Source organism: Camarhynchus parvulus, chromosome 1 (assembly GCF_901933205.1).
Source record: "Camarhynchus parvulus chromosome 1, STF_HiC, whole genome shotgun sequence".
Classification (NCBI taxonomy): Eukaryota; Metazoa; Chordata; class Aves; order Passeriformes; family Thraupidae; genus Camarhynchus; species Camarhynchus parvulus.
The window spans coordinates 38,769,500-38,791,689 of record NC_044571.1 but is presented as its reverse complement, the minus strand read 5'-3'; the positions used below and the strand labels follow the sequence as shown (position 1 = coordinate 38,791,689).

The 22,190-nt window shown below is 37.5% G+C and overlaps 1 protein-coding gene across 5 annotated transcripts in view; it reads right to left on the bottom strand.

The window, feature by feature from the left end:
* The window catches only part of NALCN (sodium leak channel, non-selective), a 228,007-nt gene that overhangs the window by 37,909 nt on the left and 167,908 nt on the right, over window positions 1–22,190 (bottom strand). For all 5 annotated transcript variants that reach the window (XM_030943111.1, XM_030943136.1, XM_030943144.1 and 2 more), the window contains exons 17-18: window positions 20,151–20,292; window positions 5,943–6,016 (exon numbers count right to left, since the gene is read on the bottom strand). In XM_030943111.1, coding sequence (XP_030798971.1) covers window positions 5,943–6,016; window positions 20,151–20,292 — 216 coding nt within the window. The remainder of the gene's footprint in view (window positions 1–5,942; window positions 6,017–20,150; window positions 20,293–22,190) is intronic.

The following is a 22,190-nucleotide window of genomic DNA, read 5'->3' as shown; positions in this document are numbered from 1 at the left end:
TAATTTCTTAGGTAACCAGAAAGCCAGGTGAAGACCACACAGAACAAGACAATACTGGTATACCACATAGCTTGTACCACCTAGTTTGTATTACCTGCAACCAATTAGAAGGTCCAGATTTTTGAAGTCCTTCAAACTATTTCATGCTTTTCAATTCCTGAAAAATAAGTTGTGAATAGAGTGTTCAAGTAACATTCTTTGACCAAATGTAAAATGTTAGAGGTTTTGATCAAGAATTCAAAATACTATACCTTTCATGAATATTCTGAAGTCTCTTGAAGAGGGTGAGCCTGTGGCTCACACTTGGATTTTTTAGTTAGGCATCCGTTCCGCAGCAAGTGTTCACTCATCTTGCATTCCAGTATAACACTGCTTTGGGGTTTTTTTCTGTATTTTGATGTGTGAGTATTTATGTAGTAATTGTAGCAACTGCATATATTACTATGTACTTTTGTTGTTCTCCCTGAAACATGCTCACACTGAAGCCTTAGCAGTGTGGGGCACTTCAGTGCAGTTATCAGCATCATTCAGCATTGTTTTCACTCTCTAGGACTCTCTATCCTTACTAAATCATTCTATGCTCTCATTATAATTCCATAGAACTTGGAATATATGGTTAAATGTGACAGACTACAATTTATGGGGATCCACCTGAGAGGCATGGTAGTGTTTCTTCCTTTCATTTATAAATTTAATTTAATAAGGCACTTTTTGAATAGCAAGCACAATGCACATTTTAACCACATCTACTCTATTGCTCTTTATGGGAAAAATATACTATTTTTTAAAGAAATCTGAATCTGGCTGGTGAAATAAAATGGATTATTAATGCAACTTGGATAAGTCAGTTTTTTCTTGTTTTCTTTCTTATGTCTCTAAAGAAAAAAATCAAATAGTCACTTATTTTCTTTAGTGACTGCTCAGGCAGTAGAGCTATAGCAAGAGATTTTCTTTCCTTTAGCAATTTTTATTGTGATTATCATTCTTGCCTTGCTGTTTCAGCTTCTCTTCTCACAGATGTTTATATAATAACAATTTTTTATTGGACTGTAGAAGAATCAATAAAAGCAACGCAAAAGAAGAAATCTCAAGTGGCTATCCAGTCTACCACCTGTCTAAAATATGGGATCAATTCCATACCTGCAGTGTTGGAGACTCCATAGCCCAAAAACTTGGCTTCACAACTGTGCTTTGCAGTAATCCATAATATGGTGTTCATTTGGCAGAAACCCCATGAAACAGAGGAACTTCTTTCCAATGGACATGTGCATTCCAGTACTCCTCTTTGTTTGTCTTTGCATCAGGCAAGTGTAATCCAGCAATGTTGTACACTTGTAGAGATTTAGGAAGGTGGTGACTAAGTCTGGATGTTGCATGGGGTGACAAAAATCATCAACAGAACTTACCTGGAACTTACCTCAGAACTTTGTTCTGAGAAATGCATGGGGTTAAGCCCTCAAAGTTATGAAGAAAGAAATCATACTCTTAAGAGAGAAAACATAAAATATATGCCAAGAAATTTGTTGTGAGTCAGAACCAACTAATACAAGTCAGTTGTTTAACAAAGGCAAATTTCTAATAAAGGATACCAAAGGTATATCTTCTAGGACCACAGAATCATAGAATCATTTAGGTTGGAAAAGATCTTTGATTATTATCTGCATTAGTGCTCAGGAAGATTTTATTTAGAGATAAAATTTATAGCTTTCCTAGAAATCACTATGTTTTGCAGAAATACTTGTAAGAACAAAGTCTGAATTATCTTCTAGCATATTCACAAACTAGAATAGGATCCTTAATTCAAGCAATACTTTCTCCCCTTTCTTCCTTCCCCATGTGCCCCCCCGCCCCCCAGCATTCTCAGTTAAAATAAAGATAAATGCACGTCTTTCAGTTAGTTGTTTATGAAATGGAATGTTCCACTTAAGCATGAATTATGTTACTCCCTCAGGACCAGAAAACACATCAGACAAATCTTGTCTAGAACAGTGAAAATCCTATTGCACACCCCTAGCATCATTTTATGGTTTGACAATAGCATCAGCTATAATGAAAAGCAAATAAAAAGCTGCCCATTTGGAAAAAAACCAAATGTTTCCCAAACTGTCACCATATATATTTTATATATAAGTTGCAGAGTCTCCTTCCCTGGAGATATTCAAAAGGTGTCTGGATGTGGTTCTGGACAATTTGTTCTGGGGGGCCTGCTTGAGCAGGAAGGTTGGACCAGATGACCTGCAGAGGTTCCTTCCAATCTCAACCATTCTCTGATTCTACGAAGCATGGTTTAATGCACACCAAAATCAGGTTTTGAACTACTGACACTTTGATTATGTTTTAGACTATGTGAGATTACTTTTAATTTGTTCATTTTCCCCACCATTCTGTGCTGTTTACAACTTATCCTCAGCACTGGAGAGAACAAACTGATTTATACAGAATATTTTGACTGGACCTGCTCTACTCTCTCTACTTCAGAAAGCCAGTGGGACTAATAAAGGACTAGACCCCATTTTTAGATTACAATCGAGTAAGGAATGAGGGTCAGGAGAACCACAGGCACAAAACTTGCTTTTAAAAGAAAAAGCAGTGCTTACAGCAACATAGAGTGAGAGAAAAGTGTGAAGCACTGAAGATATGCAGGAGAAAGTAAATTTGCTAGAAGTGGTTATTGCTGCTGAGGGAAATGCACTGTAATTCTCAGTAAGGAATGGAGCTGTTTGCAATTCAGAGGCACTATTAAAATGGATCTTGTTTCAAAAAAGTTGTTCTAAAGGTCACTAACTTGTACTTTATTTCATTTTTCAAGGTTGAGGTCTCCACCTCAGAATGGATTTATGTGAAGAGGTAAGGCCTTTGTGCTCTGCCACTGGTAATGGTGATGCAAAGCACTGATCAAAGTACCAGGACAGTAGTTCCTACATCCTTGACTTGGCTCCCATGCCTAACTGCACAAAGACCTCAAGGAGGCAAGGTGAATGTGCTTCTAAACAAGGATGCTCAGAAATGAGACACGTCCCTGGGGGTGTGGCAAGAAAGCTGCAGGCAAACAAAGACACCCAAGACATCAGTTTTGCTGCATAATGTAACAGCAGATGAGCAGGTGAGACACCTAGGACTGAGTCCATGAACCATCTCTCTTGGTGTGCAAGGGCTATTGATGTCCTTTTTCATCTTGGGGAAGATGTCTAGCTGCAGTTCAGCATATGAAAAGGAATAAAGTTTGGATAGAGAAGGATGCACAAGAGAGACATGAAGGTACCTACGTATAATGCATGGTCCTTCTATACAGCTGGTTATATTGAAATATTCATAATTTGATTAAAAAATAAATTGGCAAGGTTTAAAAAGTGTTGGGAGTGGGAAAGGTCACAGGTGGACTTAGGCTGGAACAGACTTAAAATTCCCTTTCAGCACAGCAATTTTATCAAGCTGAACTTGCCCATGGGCAGATTTACTATATAGACGCATGGCTTTGGAAAAATTCTTCTTAATTCAGGTAGACAAAAATGAAGATTATGCTGGAAGCAATTTTTTCAGAAGGGACATTCTGAGTTATCTCTTACTGTTCTTGGCATAAATGTCACTTCTTCTTTTGTCAGGTACTCTGAATAGCTGAGATTCATCTAATTTTATGAAGGAGTTTACAGCATTTATAACTAAAGCAAAAATAAGAACAAGAATCTCTCATATGTTAAGAGTTTGAATTTTCCAGTGTTATTTAAACTGAATCTTAAGTTTCAGCTATAAATCTTATCACTTCTCTTCCTGTTTCTAAAATTCCCTTGCATCAACAGTGCTGTCACTGTCATTAACATGGAAACACCGGCAGTGCTCAGGACCAGTCAGCCCATCACAGGCAATCTCTGTCAGTTTGGACACCAGATATGCCATGAACACAATCTTCATATGCTGGAACAGATGCATTGCAAGTGTCATTAGATCAGAGCTTATTTAACAATTTCCACTCAATAGCAAGGAGCAATAACAATATTTGTTCTTTTTCTCAGCAGAGAGAAGACTCCGTAAGACTCTTGTAAGTGATTTACAAGCAGCCCAAGAAAGCATTAGAGGACACATGACCCGTATTTTTCTTACTTGACGGAAGTTCTCTCCTTTTCTCTGCGTTCTTCAAAGTTTATTGCTGATGATCCAGGAGATAGACTGGAAAGCTCAGTAAAGGTAGATTAAATTATCAGAGTAAACAGATAATAAAAAATAAATTAGTAAATTAGTAAATGAAAACTTTATTCTTCTGCCTCTGAAACTTCAGAGGAATTCAGGTGAATTGATAAGAAGTCCTTTTACATGCAAGACTGGCAGAAGCCATGATCTGAAGGACCAAATGGAATTCAGCACGATTGAAACTGGCAGGACTGCTTTCTGGTTCTGTCCTTGCATCCCTGAGAACTTAGTGAAGTCCAAACAATGGTTTGCTCAGATTCTCCTCCCACTATTTCAGACTTCTCTGGAAAAGGAGAAAGTTCTGTGCAGATGGGAAAATTCTGAATTTCAATTTCCAGAATTTAATTTTTTTCTCCTATCTAAGAAAGAATGGAGCTTCTACGATATCAGGGATTAAGAAAAAAAATGAATATGTAAAAGTAGGGTTTTTTTTTTTCCTTTGTCTATGTTTTTCCTCTGCAGTAGAGTGTATGAAACACACCAAACAAACTGACATTTGTGGAACCCTGGAAGTGTCAATAACATTTCACAGTTCTCATATAACACAGAATTTCAATACAAATGTTTTACTGAAATACTGTCGGGATGCCGGTATCTAAACATATATTTTTAGAAGTATTTTGCCTAATATATCTGTAACAGTAATTCCTGTAAAATCAAGGCACACAAGTGAAAGAAATGCTTACAAATAGTGCAACAAATGCAATAAATTTTGTTAAGATTGAATACTTACGGTATTGCATTTACATTTATCAATTATATTTTTACAATGAGTATTCATTTGAATTAGTAATTGTTTATGTTGTCATTACATGGGTTTAAATCAGAAAAAGTTTCATGTTAATTTCTACAGTTCTCCCTGTGCTGTATTCTTATAGAACATTAAAAAAGACCAGAGCTGCAAAACTTCTCAAATGGTATTCAAGAAACATCATAATTCAGAAATCACACAGAACCCCTAGTTCACTGCTCCTCATAAAACATTACCTTACTTAATTTGTACTTTTTAGACCAGTGTTCCTCTTAATACTGGGTATTTACCTGGGACTTCCCACTGACAAAATGCAAACATAAATATAAAAACTGTGACCTATAAATTGTTTCCATTATTAATGCACCTTATGTTGAGAACAGTCATTATAATGTAAAACCAACAGTGGCATGAAACAATGCAGCACTGAGTTATCTAAATGATAACTTCAGAAATGGGTCTTGGATACTTAGGCTTGCATTATTCACTTACAGTGCTGAGTAGTTACTTGATATGGAAGACCAAAAGGAGTGATCATTATTGAAGCATTCAGGAAACCTTTCTACAGAAGTCATGGTTCTAAAATTTTCTTCACTGTCCATTTGTTACTTGGAATATGACTAGCTGTAGTCTATGTTTTTTACTGCACAATCCCTGCAAACATTTATGTGCAGATATTTGCAAGAACTGGACTAGAATTCTAAAATAACATCCCTTAGGAGCAGACATGGTTAATTTAGAAGGAAGAAATGAAAAGAGCTGAAACATGATCTTACTGCATGATACAATTGAAATATATATTGAAGAAGTACAAGAGAGGGCTCTTTTTGCTCTTCAAGCATATAAAATAGCCAAAGAACAATTTATCTTTGCTAAAGAAAGCAACAGATGAACTACAAAGGAATACATTATTATGAATATTATAATGCAGTAACATTAGTAATAAACAGGGTTGTGCAAAATCAGATGACAGTCAAAACAATATCAAATCACATCTGACTCTTACCTTAGAATTTTATTGATTGCTGTCTCTTTTTCCAGAAGGTTTCTTGCTCTGATGCTGAAAACAGATTTACGGAGCTATAAAATTAAGAAAAGACAGCATACTTTTTAATTGTCTTAAAATATAACTTGTGCATGTAACAGAACAATTAAATATTATGATGCTGAGTGCATAAAAAGGATGGTGGAAAACAATCAAAATACTTATATACATCTTCTGGCCTTCCAACCCCAATCATTAGGGAGTTCTGTGTAGAAAGAAGTAGATAGTTTTGCTGGCTAGCACAAATTTGCTTTATTACACATTTCTTGTCCAATTGGCCAAATCACACTGTTTTGCTACTCCTTTTCCACTTTAGATTTTGACTAGGCTGGATCATACTCTGGAGATGCCTTGACTGTACAAAAGAACCAGCAAGCCAAGCTCAGATGTATAATTTCAATGCCTTTTTTTTTCCCTCACAGATGCAAAGAAAAAATGTGCTAAGCAAAATATGCTTTTGCTTGCCTCTGGTCATGAACAGTTTCAGGAATCTTCTTGTGAACAGGAGTTCCTGAATGTGAAATGAAAGGACTGAGATATATGAAAAAAACAAGCAAGTGATTAACAAACATGGCAAATCAAGGAGCAAACTGCAGCTGAAAAAAATTAGCTCAGGAATTGCACCTGTGATGAACAGAAAGCCTCTGGCACATTGTAAGACTTAAATCTGTCAACTGTTTGGAGATCATTGTCTTGAAGAAAATATTTGAGAGAGATTTGGAAACTCTTAGCAATCTGTGTCCTGGTTTTGATCAATCTGAAACGGAACCTTTAAGCACATTTCTTTACATGTTCTTTAAATTTTCTAAAACTAGCTCAAATCCAGAGTCATTCGACAAATAATTTTGCCAGAACTTCTCTGGAGACTCATATTGACTCTGAGTCACAATAAGATCTTTGTAGATAAACACAAGGCTAGAAAATGCCTTAAAAACTTGTTAATTATACTGTCTGTACTTAATAAAACGGATTTTGCTTTTTGAACCACAACTGTTACAGCAAGCTACAATCCCTTTCCTACCCCTTGCCTATACAAGTGTGGCCCCTTTAACCTTTCTCATGTTCTAGCTCTTTTCTGTACAGCCTGCAGAAGGTAATAACACAGATGATTTGAAAACATCCCAATTTTGAGAATCTCTGGGTTCCTTAAACAACCGGTAACTTGAAAATGGAAATGACGTATGCAACACTTCGGAATGTAGTTTGGAAAATAAAGTATTGGAATTTCAGTTAAGATTACAGAAAGAGTAATATACTTCTTGAATATTTGAATATAAGCAAGAAAAAATTCCATTGCCTGGATATGGTAAACATAAACTGAAAATCCTAGTATAGATATACCTGTTGAGGAATACATCTAGTGCAGGCAGCTGGGTGTGCAGCTGCAGCGTGAACTGCAGGTTAAGCTCTGGGGGTGCAGAAGCCTGAGCCCAAGGCAAGAGGCCATGAACTGATGGCCCTTTGCCTAATAAAGGCCACAGGGACCTGTGGTACTCAAAGACACGGCAGGAGCTGATGACCCCAGACTTTTGCTTGCTTAGACTGTGAGGGTATAAATGTCCTGGGTGCCTTTGCTTGGGGATCTCTCCTTGGAAGCACCCAGCTGAAGCTGCTATTTTGTCATTCAGTTGTTGCACCAAGATTAAATAATTTTAAGGATCTGGCTGTCTGGCACTCTGCTTTGGGAAAGCTGAAGTCGAGCTGGTGAGGAAACTTGGTGTGACTGTGTGAGTGTGGGATGTGTAGCTGGGCACCAGCTGAGGAGATGCAAGAAAGATTACCAAAGGGGCTCCTGGATAGTCAGACAGGGAAGTAATATGCCATTATAATAAATATTCTGTAGGTATAAATATGTCTAATATTGAAACACATTTGTGTAGGTTTTAACTCATTTGCAGTATCTTGACACAGGTTTAGTGAATTTATCAGCATTGTACTTTATTCAGGCTCAAACTTATGGGAATAATGAGGGTGGAAAACCATAAGTTTTGTCTCAGTTCCTTTTTCCTGTTCTAAACAGGTGCTTTAGAATAATTGCAACTACATGAAACATCAGAGGAAAAAAACCGTGCGACCTAGTAATGTGTTATGTCCATTTATTTCTAGTAACAATTCCTGTTAGCATCTTAGGAATTGAAGAGATTTCAAACATAGGAAGCATTAATTTCCTACCCATTTTCTAGTTTTTGCCCATCTGATTTCAGTAAAAAAAAGCTGAGTCATATAAATTTTTCCTAAAATTTTCTACAGCTCCTTATCTGTCATAGACCACTTCTTTCCAGTGTTTAAATTACATAATAGAACACCATGGCCTTAAAGGTTGTGGCCCAAACAAGGAAATTCACCAGGTTGTCAACAAGAGAACATGCCCTGGGAAAGCAGGAATGAGGAGCCTATGTATTTCTAAAGACTCCACAAGGATGTTGAGCATTCACTTAGTGCTTCCACAAGCCAAATATTAAGCTACCTAGTGCCCGCAAGAAGAAGAACATCTAAAGAAATGCTGGCAGGTCTAGGACAAGGGATACTTATGAGGGACTGCTGAAGCCTTGCTGTAGGCGTAAGCAGCAAGACTAACAAAGCACAATGGCGTATGTGTTGCATAAAACCACTGCTAAATCCCTACTGCCACCCCAGCTGGAAATGGTTTGACCCCCTGTGCTTGATACCTTCAATGAACACCGTGGTTGTCTGTGGGGGATGCACAACAGCAGTGCTGTACTACAGTATTTGGCTGTCACTCAGCCAGAGGTGCATCAGCCAGAGAGGTGAAGGGAAGCTGTAGGAAGGAGAGTATGTTTGGAGCCACTGAGATGGGAGAGAACTGGGCTCTGTTTGCATTTCCAAAGCTACTCATGAATTTTACTTAGCGATGCTTGAACAAATAAATAACAGAATTATAGAATCATGGAATATGCTGAATTTGAAAGGACCCAAAGGATCATGAAGTCCAGCTCCTGACCCTGCACAGGACACCTGAAGAGTCACACCACGTGCCTGAGAGCATTGTCCTAACACTTCTTGAGCTCTGTCAGGCTGGTGCTATGGCCACTTCCCCAGGGAGCCTGTTCCAGTGCCCAGCCACCCTCTGGGGGAAGAACTTTTTCTAATATCCAACTCAAACCTCTCTGATAAAACTTAAGGCCCTTCCTTCTGGTCACCACAGAGAAAAAAATCAGTGCTTGTCCCTCCTCTTTCCCTCATGAGGAAGTTGTAGACTGTGATGAGGTTTCTTCTCACTCCTCTCCTACAGGCAGAAGAGATCAAGTGACCCCAAGTGCTCCTCGTATGGCTTCCCCTCCATGCCTCAGAAGTCACAGGTCTGGAGAAAGCTATGAGAACAGCGTGTTGCATCACATTATTTGTGCAGAGTGCAAAATTTACTTTTCCTTCACTTTTTTCAGGACTAGCTGTGAAACTTGCAGCTGAGACAGGACATCCTTGGGCACTGACTTTGGCCTAAGCACACCCAATGGACTGAAGCTTAGGTGAAGTTTCAAAGGTTTTCTTACAATCCGGTCTGTGTCTGGACTGTGATGGAATTTAGATTGGAGTCAGGTATCCATTCTTTAATCTAGGAATACACAGGCATATACAAGATCGTAGAGTTTGACGCTAGAGGTGTCAGTGGTCCAAAATGGAATTCACAAAACAACCTAGGCACTTCCAAGTATTATGACTTTTGAAGACAATGGTCCTCCTTTCTCTTTCTGACAGAACCAGGAGCCATTCCTTCAGCAGAACATTGGTGAATTTATCTTGAGTTAAAAATATCCAAAAGAAGGAATACAAGAAAGTAGTTTTAGATAAGCACAATTGATCTATTTCTCATATTCAAAGGGTAGTCAGTCAAATAGCAACATACATATGTCAATACACATGCTGAAGAAAATCAAACATTACTATAGATTTTCAAAATATGCATCCTTACTTCTGTATTAGATAAATTAACTAAACTACTTCCCATTTAATTTTCCAAATTTGCATAGCACACCAGGCAAATGCAGTGGGACTGTACAAACAGAAAATGGGGGTGATGATCAGTATTTTGTTTAATAATGTCTAGATGCCTCATGCTGGTGGTACAATGAGGCTGGCAATTAAAACTTGTGATACCTGCTGAGTTCTGGAATGTTGCAGAGGAAATTATAAACAGTGTTAACATATAAAAGACATTACTCAATCAGACAATGGGAAATTAAATAAGTACAGTACACTCTACTGAGGTTATTTTAGGGTGTATCTGTCTAGCCTGCTGGGTTTTTTTATTACAGATTGTGCTGCACTGTGAGGACACCCTCAGTGTATCTTTATTAGCCTTTATTTATTTACTTCTCTCTACCACCAATAAGAACACTTCATGCAGAAACCACAGTAACATATAGCTTTCTGCTAAAGAACATTATTTTTTAGCATGTGACACTGTCTTGAAATCACCTAGCAGCATCTGATCACTCTAAAATATGTTTCCAGCAACACACTTAAAATAACTCTTGCACTTTAAACTGCAAGGATCTGCTGTGGTAGGTCAGCAAATTCCCAACAGTATTTCCTGAATACAAAGATTTTAGATGATATAATGTGCTGCTGCTAAACCATGATAAAGCTTGTGTCTTTGTTCTCACATTTCTTTCAGCTTATTTACACAGACATGACCACAGAATTACAAAACGTGCAGGTAGTGCTTCTCTTCCACAAGTATTGACACTCTTTGCTGCTGCTGTTGGCAGGACAGACTTCAGGCAGACAAAATAATTCAGTTCAGTCAGAGTGAACTTGGTCTTAATGTTACATCCCATGAAATCCCATTTGTCGACAAGAACAAAGCTGCCGTTGTAAAATAAGCTAAATCACAGAACATTGTTGCTCTGCAAGTGCCACCTGCTGCTTTAAAAAGGTACTGCAGACACTTTCAATAACAATGTTTATTTAGTAGCATCTTTCAAAAATCCAGGCTCTCTACCCTGGAACAAGAAAATCCTTGGCATAAGATCAAAAGAAAAGCACCACAAGAAAATACCTTTGTGAAGGGTCACGAAATGACTGTGACCAGTTCTACATACTACATGTACTGGCACAGCACTGCTGACTTCAGGGGATGTATGCCAATTTACACCAGCTAAGACATAACTGAATGGTTTTATATTTTAAGAAATGCTGTATATTTTGGTTTACTAAGGTTTGATGTGTTTCTCTAGAAACATGTTTGTAGTGCCCAGACCTCAGCAAATGCTACATAAAGCAATTATTTTCAACTTGAATTTGATAAACAAATGTATTCTAACAACAGGTAAAATCTGTGGTGATGTAGTGTATGATTTTTGTATCAGACTGCTTCAAAGCTGGCAGAAGAGACAAGTGTTGGTGGTTGTTCGGGAATACAAAGTCATAAAGACAAGATCATAAATAAATAATGAAATATGAATACCTGAAATGTTTGCTTGACAGTAGAATAAAACCCAGTGCATGCAGTGCATTTTCTAAGGCAATTTCTTAAGTTTTATATGAAAATAAGGAGTTTTGGCCTATGCTGTTAATAATGCTCTTACAGGTAACTGCAGGACCATATGGGAATAGTCTGCTGTGCCATGCCAGCAATTCCAAGGAAGGAAAAACATCACCCAAAGCTTCTGTTTTAGTTTGGTATTTGTTGCATGCCAAAGTAGGCTTGCAGAATGAACAGATTATTAGGTACTATATTGTTATTGTTATACATGTATAGCTTCTGGGGAAAATACAAGAAGTCAGTAAAATAAGCAATGTATCAGAATAATTTTCATGAAAGAGCAAGGAAATATTTGGGAAGAATCTGTTCAAAGCTTGAGCATTCCATAAAACATAGGATATTCCTGGTCCATAGGAATTTGCTGTGTAACCTCTCAAATGCAAATGTTTGTTCAACAACAATCTACTGTATCTTTGGTTTGAAGAGATTGGACTCTTCCAAAATGAGCGTGACAAAAGTCATATGAAGAGTGATGGAAGGCCAGACTGCAAGTTTTTGGTAGATACCTAACAAAATGTTCACAAAATTTTAAGCAAGTTAAGCAACTAATAGGTAGCAGAGAATTTCTTAAGCTCTCATGAAAACTTTGCATAAAGGCTGAAGTTACAAGAGAGAGAGAGATCACTAATCTATTTCCCTCTCTCAAAGTAGAGCTAAGTATTTTCATTTGGATTTTGAAAATCTGGCCCTTTGTGAGGTTGTCCAATGTAAGAAACAGGCTCACTACACAGTCAAGAAAGTGATCTAGCATTAGATAAGTGCCCCAAGAACTCAAACGCTGTCCCTTTGGATCAGATGTCTAGACTAAGAAGTGGGTATAATCTCCTTAACTCCTGGGAGTCATTCACCCAAAACAGCCTTGATTAATTTTGTAGACCTTGATTGCTGCCTCTCTCTTAAGGAAGGTAAAGTTCTTCTAATTAGCTGGCTACTGGTCTGGAAAATCGACACATCTTTTCATAACCAAGAACTTTTTTTAATTAGGTCTGAAAATGTGGACAAGGCTAATATTAGCACTCATAAAATCTCCAAAGACCTAAAGGGGGGATATCCCATCTCAGACACATGGAGGAGCAGCTCCAGGGAAGGAGAAGGATCCCTCTCTTTTATGCCTTATAGTAACATGGTTGTTTTTTTCCCTCTTTCATATACCTGAGCTTTAAACTTTTATAGGTTTAATAAGTAGATTTTTCATAAAAATATAGAATGGTTTGGGTTGGAAGGGACCTTGAAAGACCATCTAGTCCAATCCCCATGCAATGTGCAGGAACATCTTTCAACTAGATCAGGTTGCTTAGAGCCCCATCCAACCTGAAAGTGAATGTTTTCAGGAACAGGGAACTCACCATCTTGCTGGGTAACTTGTTTCACGGTTTTATTGTTGTCATCATATTGTAAATCTCCCATACCTTCTCAGTGATTTCTCATGGGCAGCTCTTTGCAGCACTGACTCCTTCTTCACAGTACAGGCAACAAACTCCATCTCCCTTCACAGCACAACCAGCAAACTCCATCTCTCTCCTCACCCAGCTAACCCACTCTTTTGTAGCACTTGTCTTCTTATTGGACACAGCTGTGGCCTAGTAAGGGAAGGCCTGTTCCTAATCATTGGTGATTAGTACAGCTGCAACTCCTCAGGTGTGAGACTACCTTCTGCACTATCTTTATTTTCTTACATTCTATCCCTCCACATTTTACCACTGTCACTATAAAAAAAATTCCTTATGTCTAGCCTCACTCTACCCTCATTTAGTTTAAAACCATTACCCCTTGTCCTATTGCTACAGCCCCTTGTAAAAAAGTCTGTCCCCATACTATAAGCCCCCTTCAACTACTGAAAGGCCACTACAAAGTTTCCCCAGAAGTTTCTTTCTCCAGGCTGAAATACCGTCTTTTAGCTTGTTCTCATAGGAGAGGCAATTCACCCCTCTGATCACACTGGCAAGTGCAGCCTGGGACAAGTTTGCTTACTTTTGTTTTCTATCTACTCAGTGCAGGAGTCAGGGAGACCCTGTGAAAAGCTGATGAAGAGCACAGGGTAGATTACCCATGGCAGCCAACAGCAGAAATCCCGGTCAGGCTGATGTGGGGTTTTTATACATTTGGCTGGGTGTACAGTGCTGCAGGAGAAGGCTCCCCTCCACACTTTGAGCTGGGGTTCTTGAAACTCTAGGGAAGAAGGGACTTTCAGGCTGGGCTGGACTGGGAATGGAAGATATGGACAGGGAGTTTCAAGGGAGAGGTAAGGAAAAACTATTGCTTCTGCTTGTACAAGGACATGCACTTGACTTCACTAGAAAGAAGTGATCATTACTATTGTTAATCAGTTCTTCTGAATGAGTCCTGTGAGTCGATGGAGGAGACTGAAGGGCCTGGAGATGGAGATCTGGATTCTTTGGTAGAAGCAGGAAAAAGTAACGTAGAAGGTTCAAATAGAAAGGCTTTCCTGTAACTCAGTCCCTCGTTGCCTCTCCTCCACACCAAACTAATCTGTGCTCTTTGTTAAAGTACAATTGCACTAAAATTTTTTCATGTATCTTGTTTGATTAAAGAAAAAAGAGAAGTATGATCTTATATTTGTATTTTAATACATCTCCACAGCCTTTGTATCAAACACTTGAAATATTTTAGCATAAAACTGATGAAGTAGAAAGCAAATGCCAGAAGGAAGTCCTGAATTATGGCTCTTTTTGAAAATGGCAAAGTATCCAGTCCCTGGCCTCTTTTCTCTTAAAATGTAATTGAAAATTGGAATTTTTTCAGACAGGCTTTTGAGCATACTATGCAGGGGCAAGAGTGACAAAGCAATTTAAAATCATCAGAAGTCAGAGACAGACCACAACAGAACAGTCTTACTACCATTGCAATTGTGTCTTCTCCACTCTGAAGGCAAACATGGCCAGAGAGGTAAAACATTACCTGCTCAAATGTGTATTTAATAAAATCCCTAATGAGAAAGAAATCTATACATCGGTTATTTATACACAGGGACATTTTTATATATCCATGTTATATGAAAACAAGAAAATCTTTAAAAAGCAAAAGAAACAAAGAGGTCAGCTGATTTTCAGTAAACCTGAAATAGATCACTGTATTTATGTATATTAACTTCATTAGAAAGAGCTGATGAGAACAGACATGGCACAAAAATCATCTTTGAAAATTATGACTGTAATGAGCAAGAAATTTTGACCTATAAGCCATTATCATTCCAGCAGGTACATTGTTTTAATGACTTTTCTGAATGCCATAACAAGATAGATTTTGGCATTATCCTGTGAATGACATAAATAGGTAAGACTTGAAGCACTTGACTGAGTTTAATTAACAAGTGGTATATGGAAACTGAAATGGTAGGACAGAATTCCATTCAGACAAATTAAGACAATGAAGAAAAAGTTTGAATTATTTTTGTTGATACGCACAAAGTTCTGCAATAATTGCTTCAGAAAAAATGTAGCATTTAGTAGAATTTAGAAAGAAATAATCTTTTCTATTTGGAATACATGTGCAATTACACTTTATTAGTTTCTGCTATATTCAAAATTAATATCATAAAATTATTCTTTCAAATTACTTACAGAAAATAATAATAAGGAACACAACACTATTGTATCTTTTTCAGTTCTGCTTTGCACAACTGAATGCCCAAAATAAAGTTCAGAGAGGTTGATTAACTTGGGACATAAGTTTATTACAGTAAGAAACAGAAATTCTGAATATTGCAATTTATGAATAAATATTCTAACCTTCGTTTTAAAGAAAAAAGTAAAAATAAAATATATGAGCATGTCTTCACCCCTGATGGTTTTCTGGAAGGTATCTTGGGACATCCTGTCTTCCATACTAAAATATATGCCTTAGAAAACCTGAAATGCTATTTCAGCTTTTGCAATTATGAATACTTTCTGCAAAGAAAAATCCTTTTGGAATACTCTCAGAAGACTGGATTTTTTTTTCTCAAGAAACAGAATAGTTAAAGAAGCTGAGCACAGGTCAGAAAAAAAAACCCCAACGTAGAACATATATCCAGATTAAACAAAAATATCTTATCAAGATTAGGCGGTATGTCTCAGCAGTTCACAAAAGCAGTATCTGTGATATTAACAAAACATGTTAAACAAAGATTCCAGCACGAGGTCTGCTGCTGAATATTCACAGTCCTCCATGGTAATGGCTCTGGCTACTTCTGAGATGAGCTCTCACTTCCTGCCCACAACCTCCCTTCACAAAGACACATTCTGCTGTAAGCAGGAAATCAGTGGGAGAGCCACATGGCGTGGGAGGCCAAGCTTTCCCAGGAGCTAGACCTTAGTGCTGCACCATGGCTCCCACCAGACAAAGGAATGGCTACTAACTGCATTGTTTGCAGAACTAAAACATGTGGAAGCAATCAGCAAAGAAACAGGATGATAGAAGGGAGAGAAAATAGAAAATACATTTGCTACTATCCAATTAATCTTTTAAGTGGAGAAATAAGCGAGCTGACTTGATTATATTCCTTCAATTAAGTGGGAGATGCTCCAAGTCTGAACTGTAAAATACATGGATATATTAAATGCTCTCGTACTTTCTTTTGCAATACAGTTCTGCTTTGCCACTTTGTTGTGTGTTATCTGTACTATCTGTACATATTGAACCATAAGTATTTTCAAAGTTCATCTCATGAGTCTGTCAGTTTTGAACTTTAATCTAACAGCCATGTGATGTGTTATTTGGCCAAGGATAATTAACCAGTTCAGAAGTGTCCATCTCACAATAGTTTTCTGCAAGGTTTGCTAAAACTTGAATGTCTCTTAGGAAGCACTTTGAAGGGTTTCTGTGCCACTCTGATTCCAGTCTTGAATTTAAGAAAGGCAAAGCCAATGCTCTACAGCCAACTTAGATGTATTCCACTGGACATCTGATTTGTTGTAAATCTCATGTTAATTTAATTCTTTGTCCCCCTGAAACTTGCTGCAACTATACCTCAGGCTATGTGAATGCCACTGAGATGTCCTCATTTTCTGCCAACGTCCTATCTTCTCATCCACCCACTCACAATAAAATTATGTTTCCATACTTCATCCAGCGCTTCTGGCCAAAAATTACTGAAATATTCGTTATCTAAGGAAATTCCCAGCATACTGTGAATAATTTTCATACAAATGTAGAAGTATAAAAGATCCCTTTCCTCTCTGTCCCTAATACTCCCCTTTTCTCTCATCTGCAATGTACATTTAATACCCTAAATCCCTTTTTTAATCTTGTACTTTTTCTGGGAATTCTTCCTTCTTTTACCAGAAAATACCTTCGCAGTGCTTTCTACTACCACAGGGGGAATGCTGACCAATCTGAACAATCCTGGTTTTTCTAATTTGACCATGGATTCTTCAACTCATGGCCTGCAGATGACATCAGGACAGACTAGATCAGCACACAAGAGGCGTAGGTCTGTGGCAAGATCACTGACTTTAAGTAAATTTGCTCTGCAGGACCTCAGGTGGAAAGCAAAAAATGACCATCCTGCATTTCCAGCAGTGTTAAGTTCAGAGAACCCCAGAGAATCCCAGTTTTACACATCAAATGTTACAGATAATAATAAACAACTCAAAGCACAGTGCTAGGCTGCCTGTCAAGCATCTGTTTGTGGGAGAGCCCAGGTATTGCTGGCATTGGATGTAGAAGGAAGAACATGGTACAATCTGTATCCACACACCTACTCAGACTCCACACACTGACAGAGCACTCTTAGGGGATGTACAAAATGTAAAGGGCATTTAGGTATCTAAAAGTGATTTCTTATAATAGTGTTTGGTTAGTTTATAACTTTCACAACAGTTTAAAAATTTGGAAAAGAAAGCACCATGGAACTCACAAACTTGACTACAAAGAAAGGAGTATAGCAAAGAAATCTATTTCCCAAAGATGTTATTTTGATTTGGCATAGATGAAAATCATATCAAACAGATTGTAGTCGTAGTTACAGTGATTTACACCAAAAATAATTTTTCCAATTCTTTTGAGAAGGTAGAATACCTTGAAAATAAAAAAAAGAAAAGTGCACCGAAAATCTACTTCCCCTTTACACTTTAACTTTTAAAGGAAGTGGGTAATTATAATAATACTGGAAACATTAACTAAATTCATTCTATAAGAGAACATATAAAAAATATCCTTTATTGATCAGCACAAATTATGGGCAGATTGATTCTAAACACAATTCCATATAGTGGCAGATTTTTATATAAAGAAAAAAAGAGAATATTGCTGAAGTGGAAATAAGGGGAAAAATAGGGGAATGTAAAGGATTCTTATCAATTAAGCAGGTGTGGAACACAGAGATGCTGACTTAAGTCCAGGAGTAACTGGAGGGACTAGCTACAGTTCAGCTACCACAAAGGAAGGACAGAGTCAGATCTGCCAGCAGGATCTAACCTTTTGATTCTACCTTTTAATTCCACTTTTTTCTCATCAACTACAATGCAAAAGCATGTGAAAAGTTTCTGAAGCCATCCCACTGCTCACAGGGGCAGTGAGAAGGCATCCTGCCAGGCACCGAGATCCATTAAATGTTTTGTCATGTTTCTTTTTTTACAAAGAAAAGTATAAATGTAAGGTTAATACTTAAGCACAACCAGTCATTCTAAGCTGTTTTAAGGATATTTTTAAGAAGATTTGATCATACAAAATTAGGTTGCCTTGGCAACTGTAACTATAGAAAGATAGAGTAATTACTTTAAAAAATCCTTCTTAGTGCTTTCTCCTCCTAATAGGAATGTGTAAATACCTTGTTTTAAGCTGCATTTATCAGAAATACTACTCATCATTGTTTCTGCCCTTGAGGCATGGGGATCCTAAAGTATGTGCCTAAAGCAACCAATTTGCAAATGCTTATTTCAATTCAAAAATTAAAGTCAGATAATGCATATTTGCTTTTGAAGGGAAGTGAAAATTTGAAAAGAATGCGGCATTCTGTTTTCATACTGCAAGATCTCATTGAATAAACTGTGCCATGTATTCATCTGTCTTCAAACACAGTAACAATTCACTTTTGTAAACAGCAAGCAAAAGGAATTAAGATGGAATTTAATATATCTAAAATATATTCATGTAAACAGATCTACTGAGCCACTGCATAGCTCTGCATTGCATACTACAGACTTACCTGTGTGGCTGAGACAACTTTAAGGTCTTTGTTCATCTCTTCATTACATGGTAGAAATGTACTCTGATTACCCTGGTACAGTGTTTGAGATCCATTATTAGTGATACTTGGCATAGTTCTGCTAGCCCCTAGGTTTGTCATTTAATAACTTATCCAGTTATCCTGCTGTGCTTGTTAGAGCGCACGATGTCCATGTAGGCTTGCCTCCTTCCTACAACCTTCTTGACCTGATTTGCCATATTTTGCCACAGTCCTCCCTCCCAGGTCATGCTGCTCAGCTTTGGTTTACTGATGCCATAGAATACATCAGCCACAAGAACGGGCTCTTGCACAGAACTAGGGATGGCAATTAACACTAGTTTACAAACTGTCTATTTTAATTCATTAGCAGAAGAACAATGTTTTCCCCAACTCTCCTTTCCCAATTCTGCCTCCCAGCTCTGCAACTCTACCTGTATGAATGCTGCCCTGGGTTATGGTTGCAAACACACACTAGGAAAGCCAGTTATACTATAGAACAGTAATGCATAGGCTCTTTTTTTCTTGTCTGTGATTCTGTAACTTAAATTGTATTTAAAAAACACAGATGTTAACATTCAAAGAGGATTCAACAGTGAACAATACTGAAACATAATACTGAAAGTACTTTTCTTTTGTCTATAAAAATGTCACTAAATCATGCAATACTACAAGTGGTCAAGGACTGGTATCTCGGTAGATGACACTAGAAATCTGGGAAACCACTTATCTTCCATGATGCATGTGAATATATTTTCTCACCCCTTTAGTTTTATAAGGTGTCAGAAGTCAGATACATCTACTTATGCTGCTGCATCATCATCATGGTCATCATTCTAGGCAGTGCTAGTATTTTTTCAAATCTAACCATCCATGGGAGACTAGCAGCTTTTAGCATGATGGGTATCAAATATGTCTGTTCAGGGTCTGTTTTCTAGTGATTCCCAGGCTTACAGACAGAGTAATGGCCTCTAAATAATTAGAATAATTTTAAATTTTTATCCATCTTCAGTGATTACACAGAGATATTAATAACTTATCCAATTTTTCTGCTCTGCTTGTTTAAGTAGATGATGTCCATTTAGGCTTTATTCCTTCCTTCACACTTCCATCAGTGAAGTGTGTTTTCAAGGTTGCAATAGTATCAAGGCATTCAAAAATCCAGTGTGATATTCAGAAACTTTAATTTTCCACTAGCTTCTCAGTGATTTTTTGAAACAGCAGAACTATTTCAAAAAATTGCTTCAGATGATGCATGCATTAAACAACTAATGTATCAAATCTTGAATTTTGAATTCAAAGGATATGGGAAAATTTAAACCAGAAGAGGATCTGCTATGATGTCTGTTTTAGGCTGAATTAAACATAACATTTTAGCCTATGTTCAATCATCCTAGCTTTTATTCACTTTTTATGTAGTTTGACAAACTGAATAATTTGATGCCTTTTCTCACAATACTCTAGGCAAGATATATACTACCCTATACTCTTGATTTACCTTTTGATCAATATATCTGTTTTCTTCAATTGCTGATCTTTTAGAGTGGTCACATGAAGAAGAAGATGCTGAAGGAAGTCTTCGCAGCAAACAGCTGGTATCTTGTTGCTGGCGATCAATAAACTGCTTCATAAAACTTTCCCTTGGGAACAAAGAGGGGATATTGACACATTAAAACCCCAAGAAGAGTTAATATTTGGTTTTCTTTCTGACATGTCACAATCCATTAGTGCTGAGATGGATAAACTCCTGAGAAAAAGTTGTACTGGGGTATAGATGCATAAATGAACAGAGTGCTAGAACAACCAATAACACCTGAATTCATTTATTAAAGAAATCCATAAATGAATTGGGAGTTGGATCTCTTGCATGTAGATTGAAAAAAAATTTAAATTTTCTTTTATTATTTATTTATTTACCAATTAAAGTGTTAAATATTTCAAGCGCCTTTTGCAGTTTTCAGCTCTTTTGAGCTCATTAAACAGCAAGTTGTTACTTCAATGTAAATCAAATGCTGATATAATCCAAATGAAACATACTCTCTGCATGAAATTCTTTCTTGAAGATTTCAAACAACATCTGTTCATATAACTGCTTTGAATGTCATTATTAAGGCGCTTCAGCAATTCTGTGCCTCACATATGCCATGTTTAAAAAGCAGAAGCATTTCTGTTTACAACAAATATACATTCATCTTGCTATATTTTAAGTTCAGTAGAGTTGCCTCTTTCAGTGTGAACTATGTCAAAACTAATTTTTCTCTGGAGAGATATTGCTACATACTACAATAGCTTAAGATTTAAAGATATGATTTGCTAGTGCTAGTTTGAAGTCTGCTTCAGTAGGATCATGAGTACAGAATATGCTGGGAAAAACACAACTAGGAAGAAATAAAAAAGAGTAAGACTAGGAGAAGAACACCCTCCATATATAACCAAAGGGTACTTTGATACTAAAAGTAAAGCACCTGTGATTGTTTCCTTGAGATCTGGAAGGTTGCTTTTCATGACCCTTCTGACCAGCATTATTCCCGTCGTTGAGCTAAGGTACTACAAACAGGTCAAACCAGTTGACTTATCTTCCTTGTGAATTTAATCAAAAGAAATGCAACCTTGCTAGGCTCAGAACAATGAGAGAAATCCTCCACACCATCCTCTCTTCCAGCATGTGCTTGTTGAGGATATTGACACGGGCACTTAGAGGATCTGTTCAGCCAGCTTGTGGCATTTCAGCAGACTTTGCAGCCTGTATATACTAGAGTGGCCCTTGGATTTCTGTCAGACTTTTCTGACCCCAAGGAAAAATAACTGTACTCTAACTGATGATCACAGATTTGCAGAATGGTTTGGGTTGGAAGAGACCTTAGAGATCATCTTGTTTCACCCTGCCTGTCATGGGCAGGGACACCTTCCACTAGACCAGGTTGTTCAGAGCTCCATCCAGCCTGGCCTTGAACACTTCCAGGGATGGAGCATCCACAACTTCTCTGGGCAACCTGTGCCAGCGCCTCACCACCCCCACAGTAAAGAACGACCAAGTAGATCACTGAGCATCTGATCTTTAGTTAAGGTGAGTTTCACAGAAAAGAGGTAACTACATAAATACAAAAAAGGGACAAGGTCATCACAGGCTAACTGGTATTAGATGCTCTGTTTTATCCTCTCTAATGATTTACTGCCAATTCACCCTAGCTTTAAAAACCTCCATGAGAACCCATTAGACTGCAAGTCATCTATGTGAGCCAAGAAACTAAAATCCAAAGCAAAGGAGAAACAACACACTTTTCAATTATATTGTACTTGTGTCAGTTCTGATCAGTCTAGCTGCTTTCATGAATAAGGTATAAGGAATGCTAGGATTGTTTGTCCCCAAATGAGAGAAATGAGGTATACCCAAAATGCCATATCTTTTGAATGACTATGTTAATTCTGTTTGATTTCTTATTTTCTGAACTATCTGCCTAACACACAAGAAAAAAAATGTTAAATATTTTGGGTGTTATGTGGCCTCAAAAAAGTTTACAACATGCTAGCAAAGGAA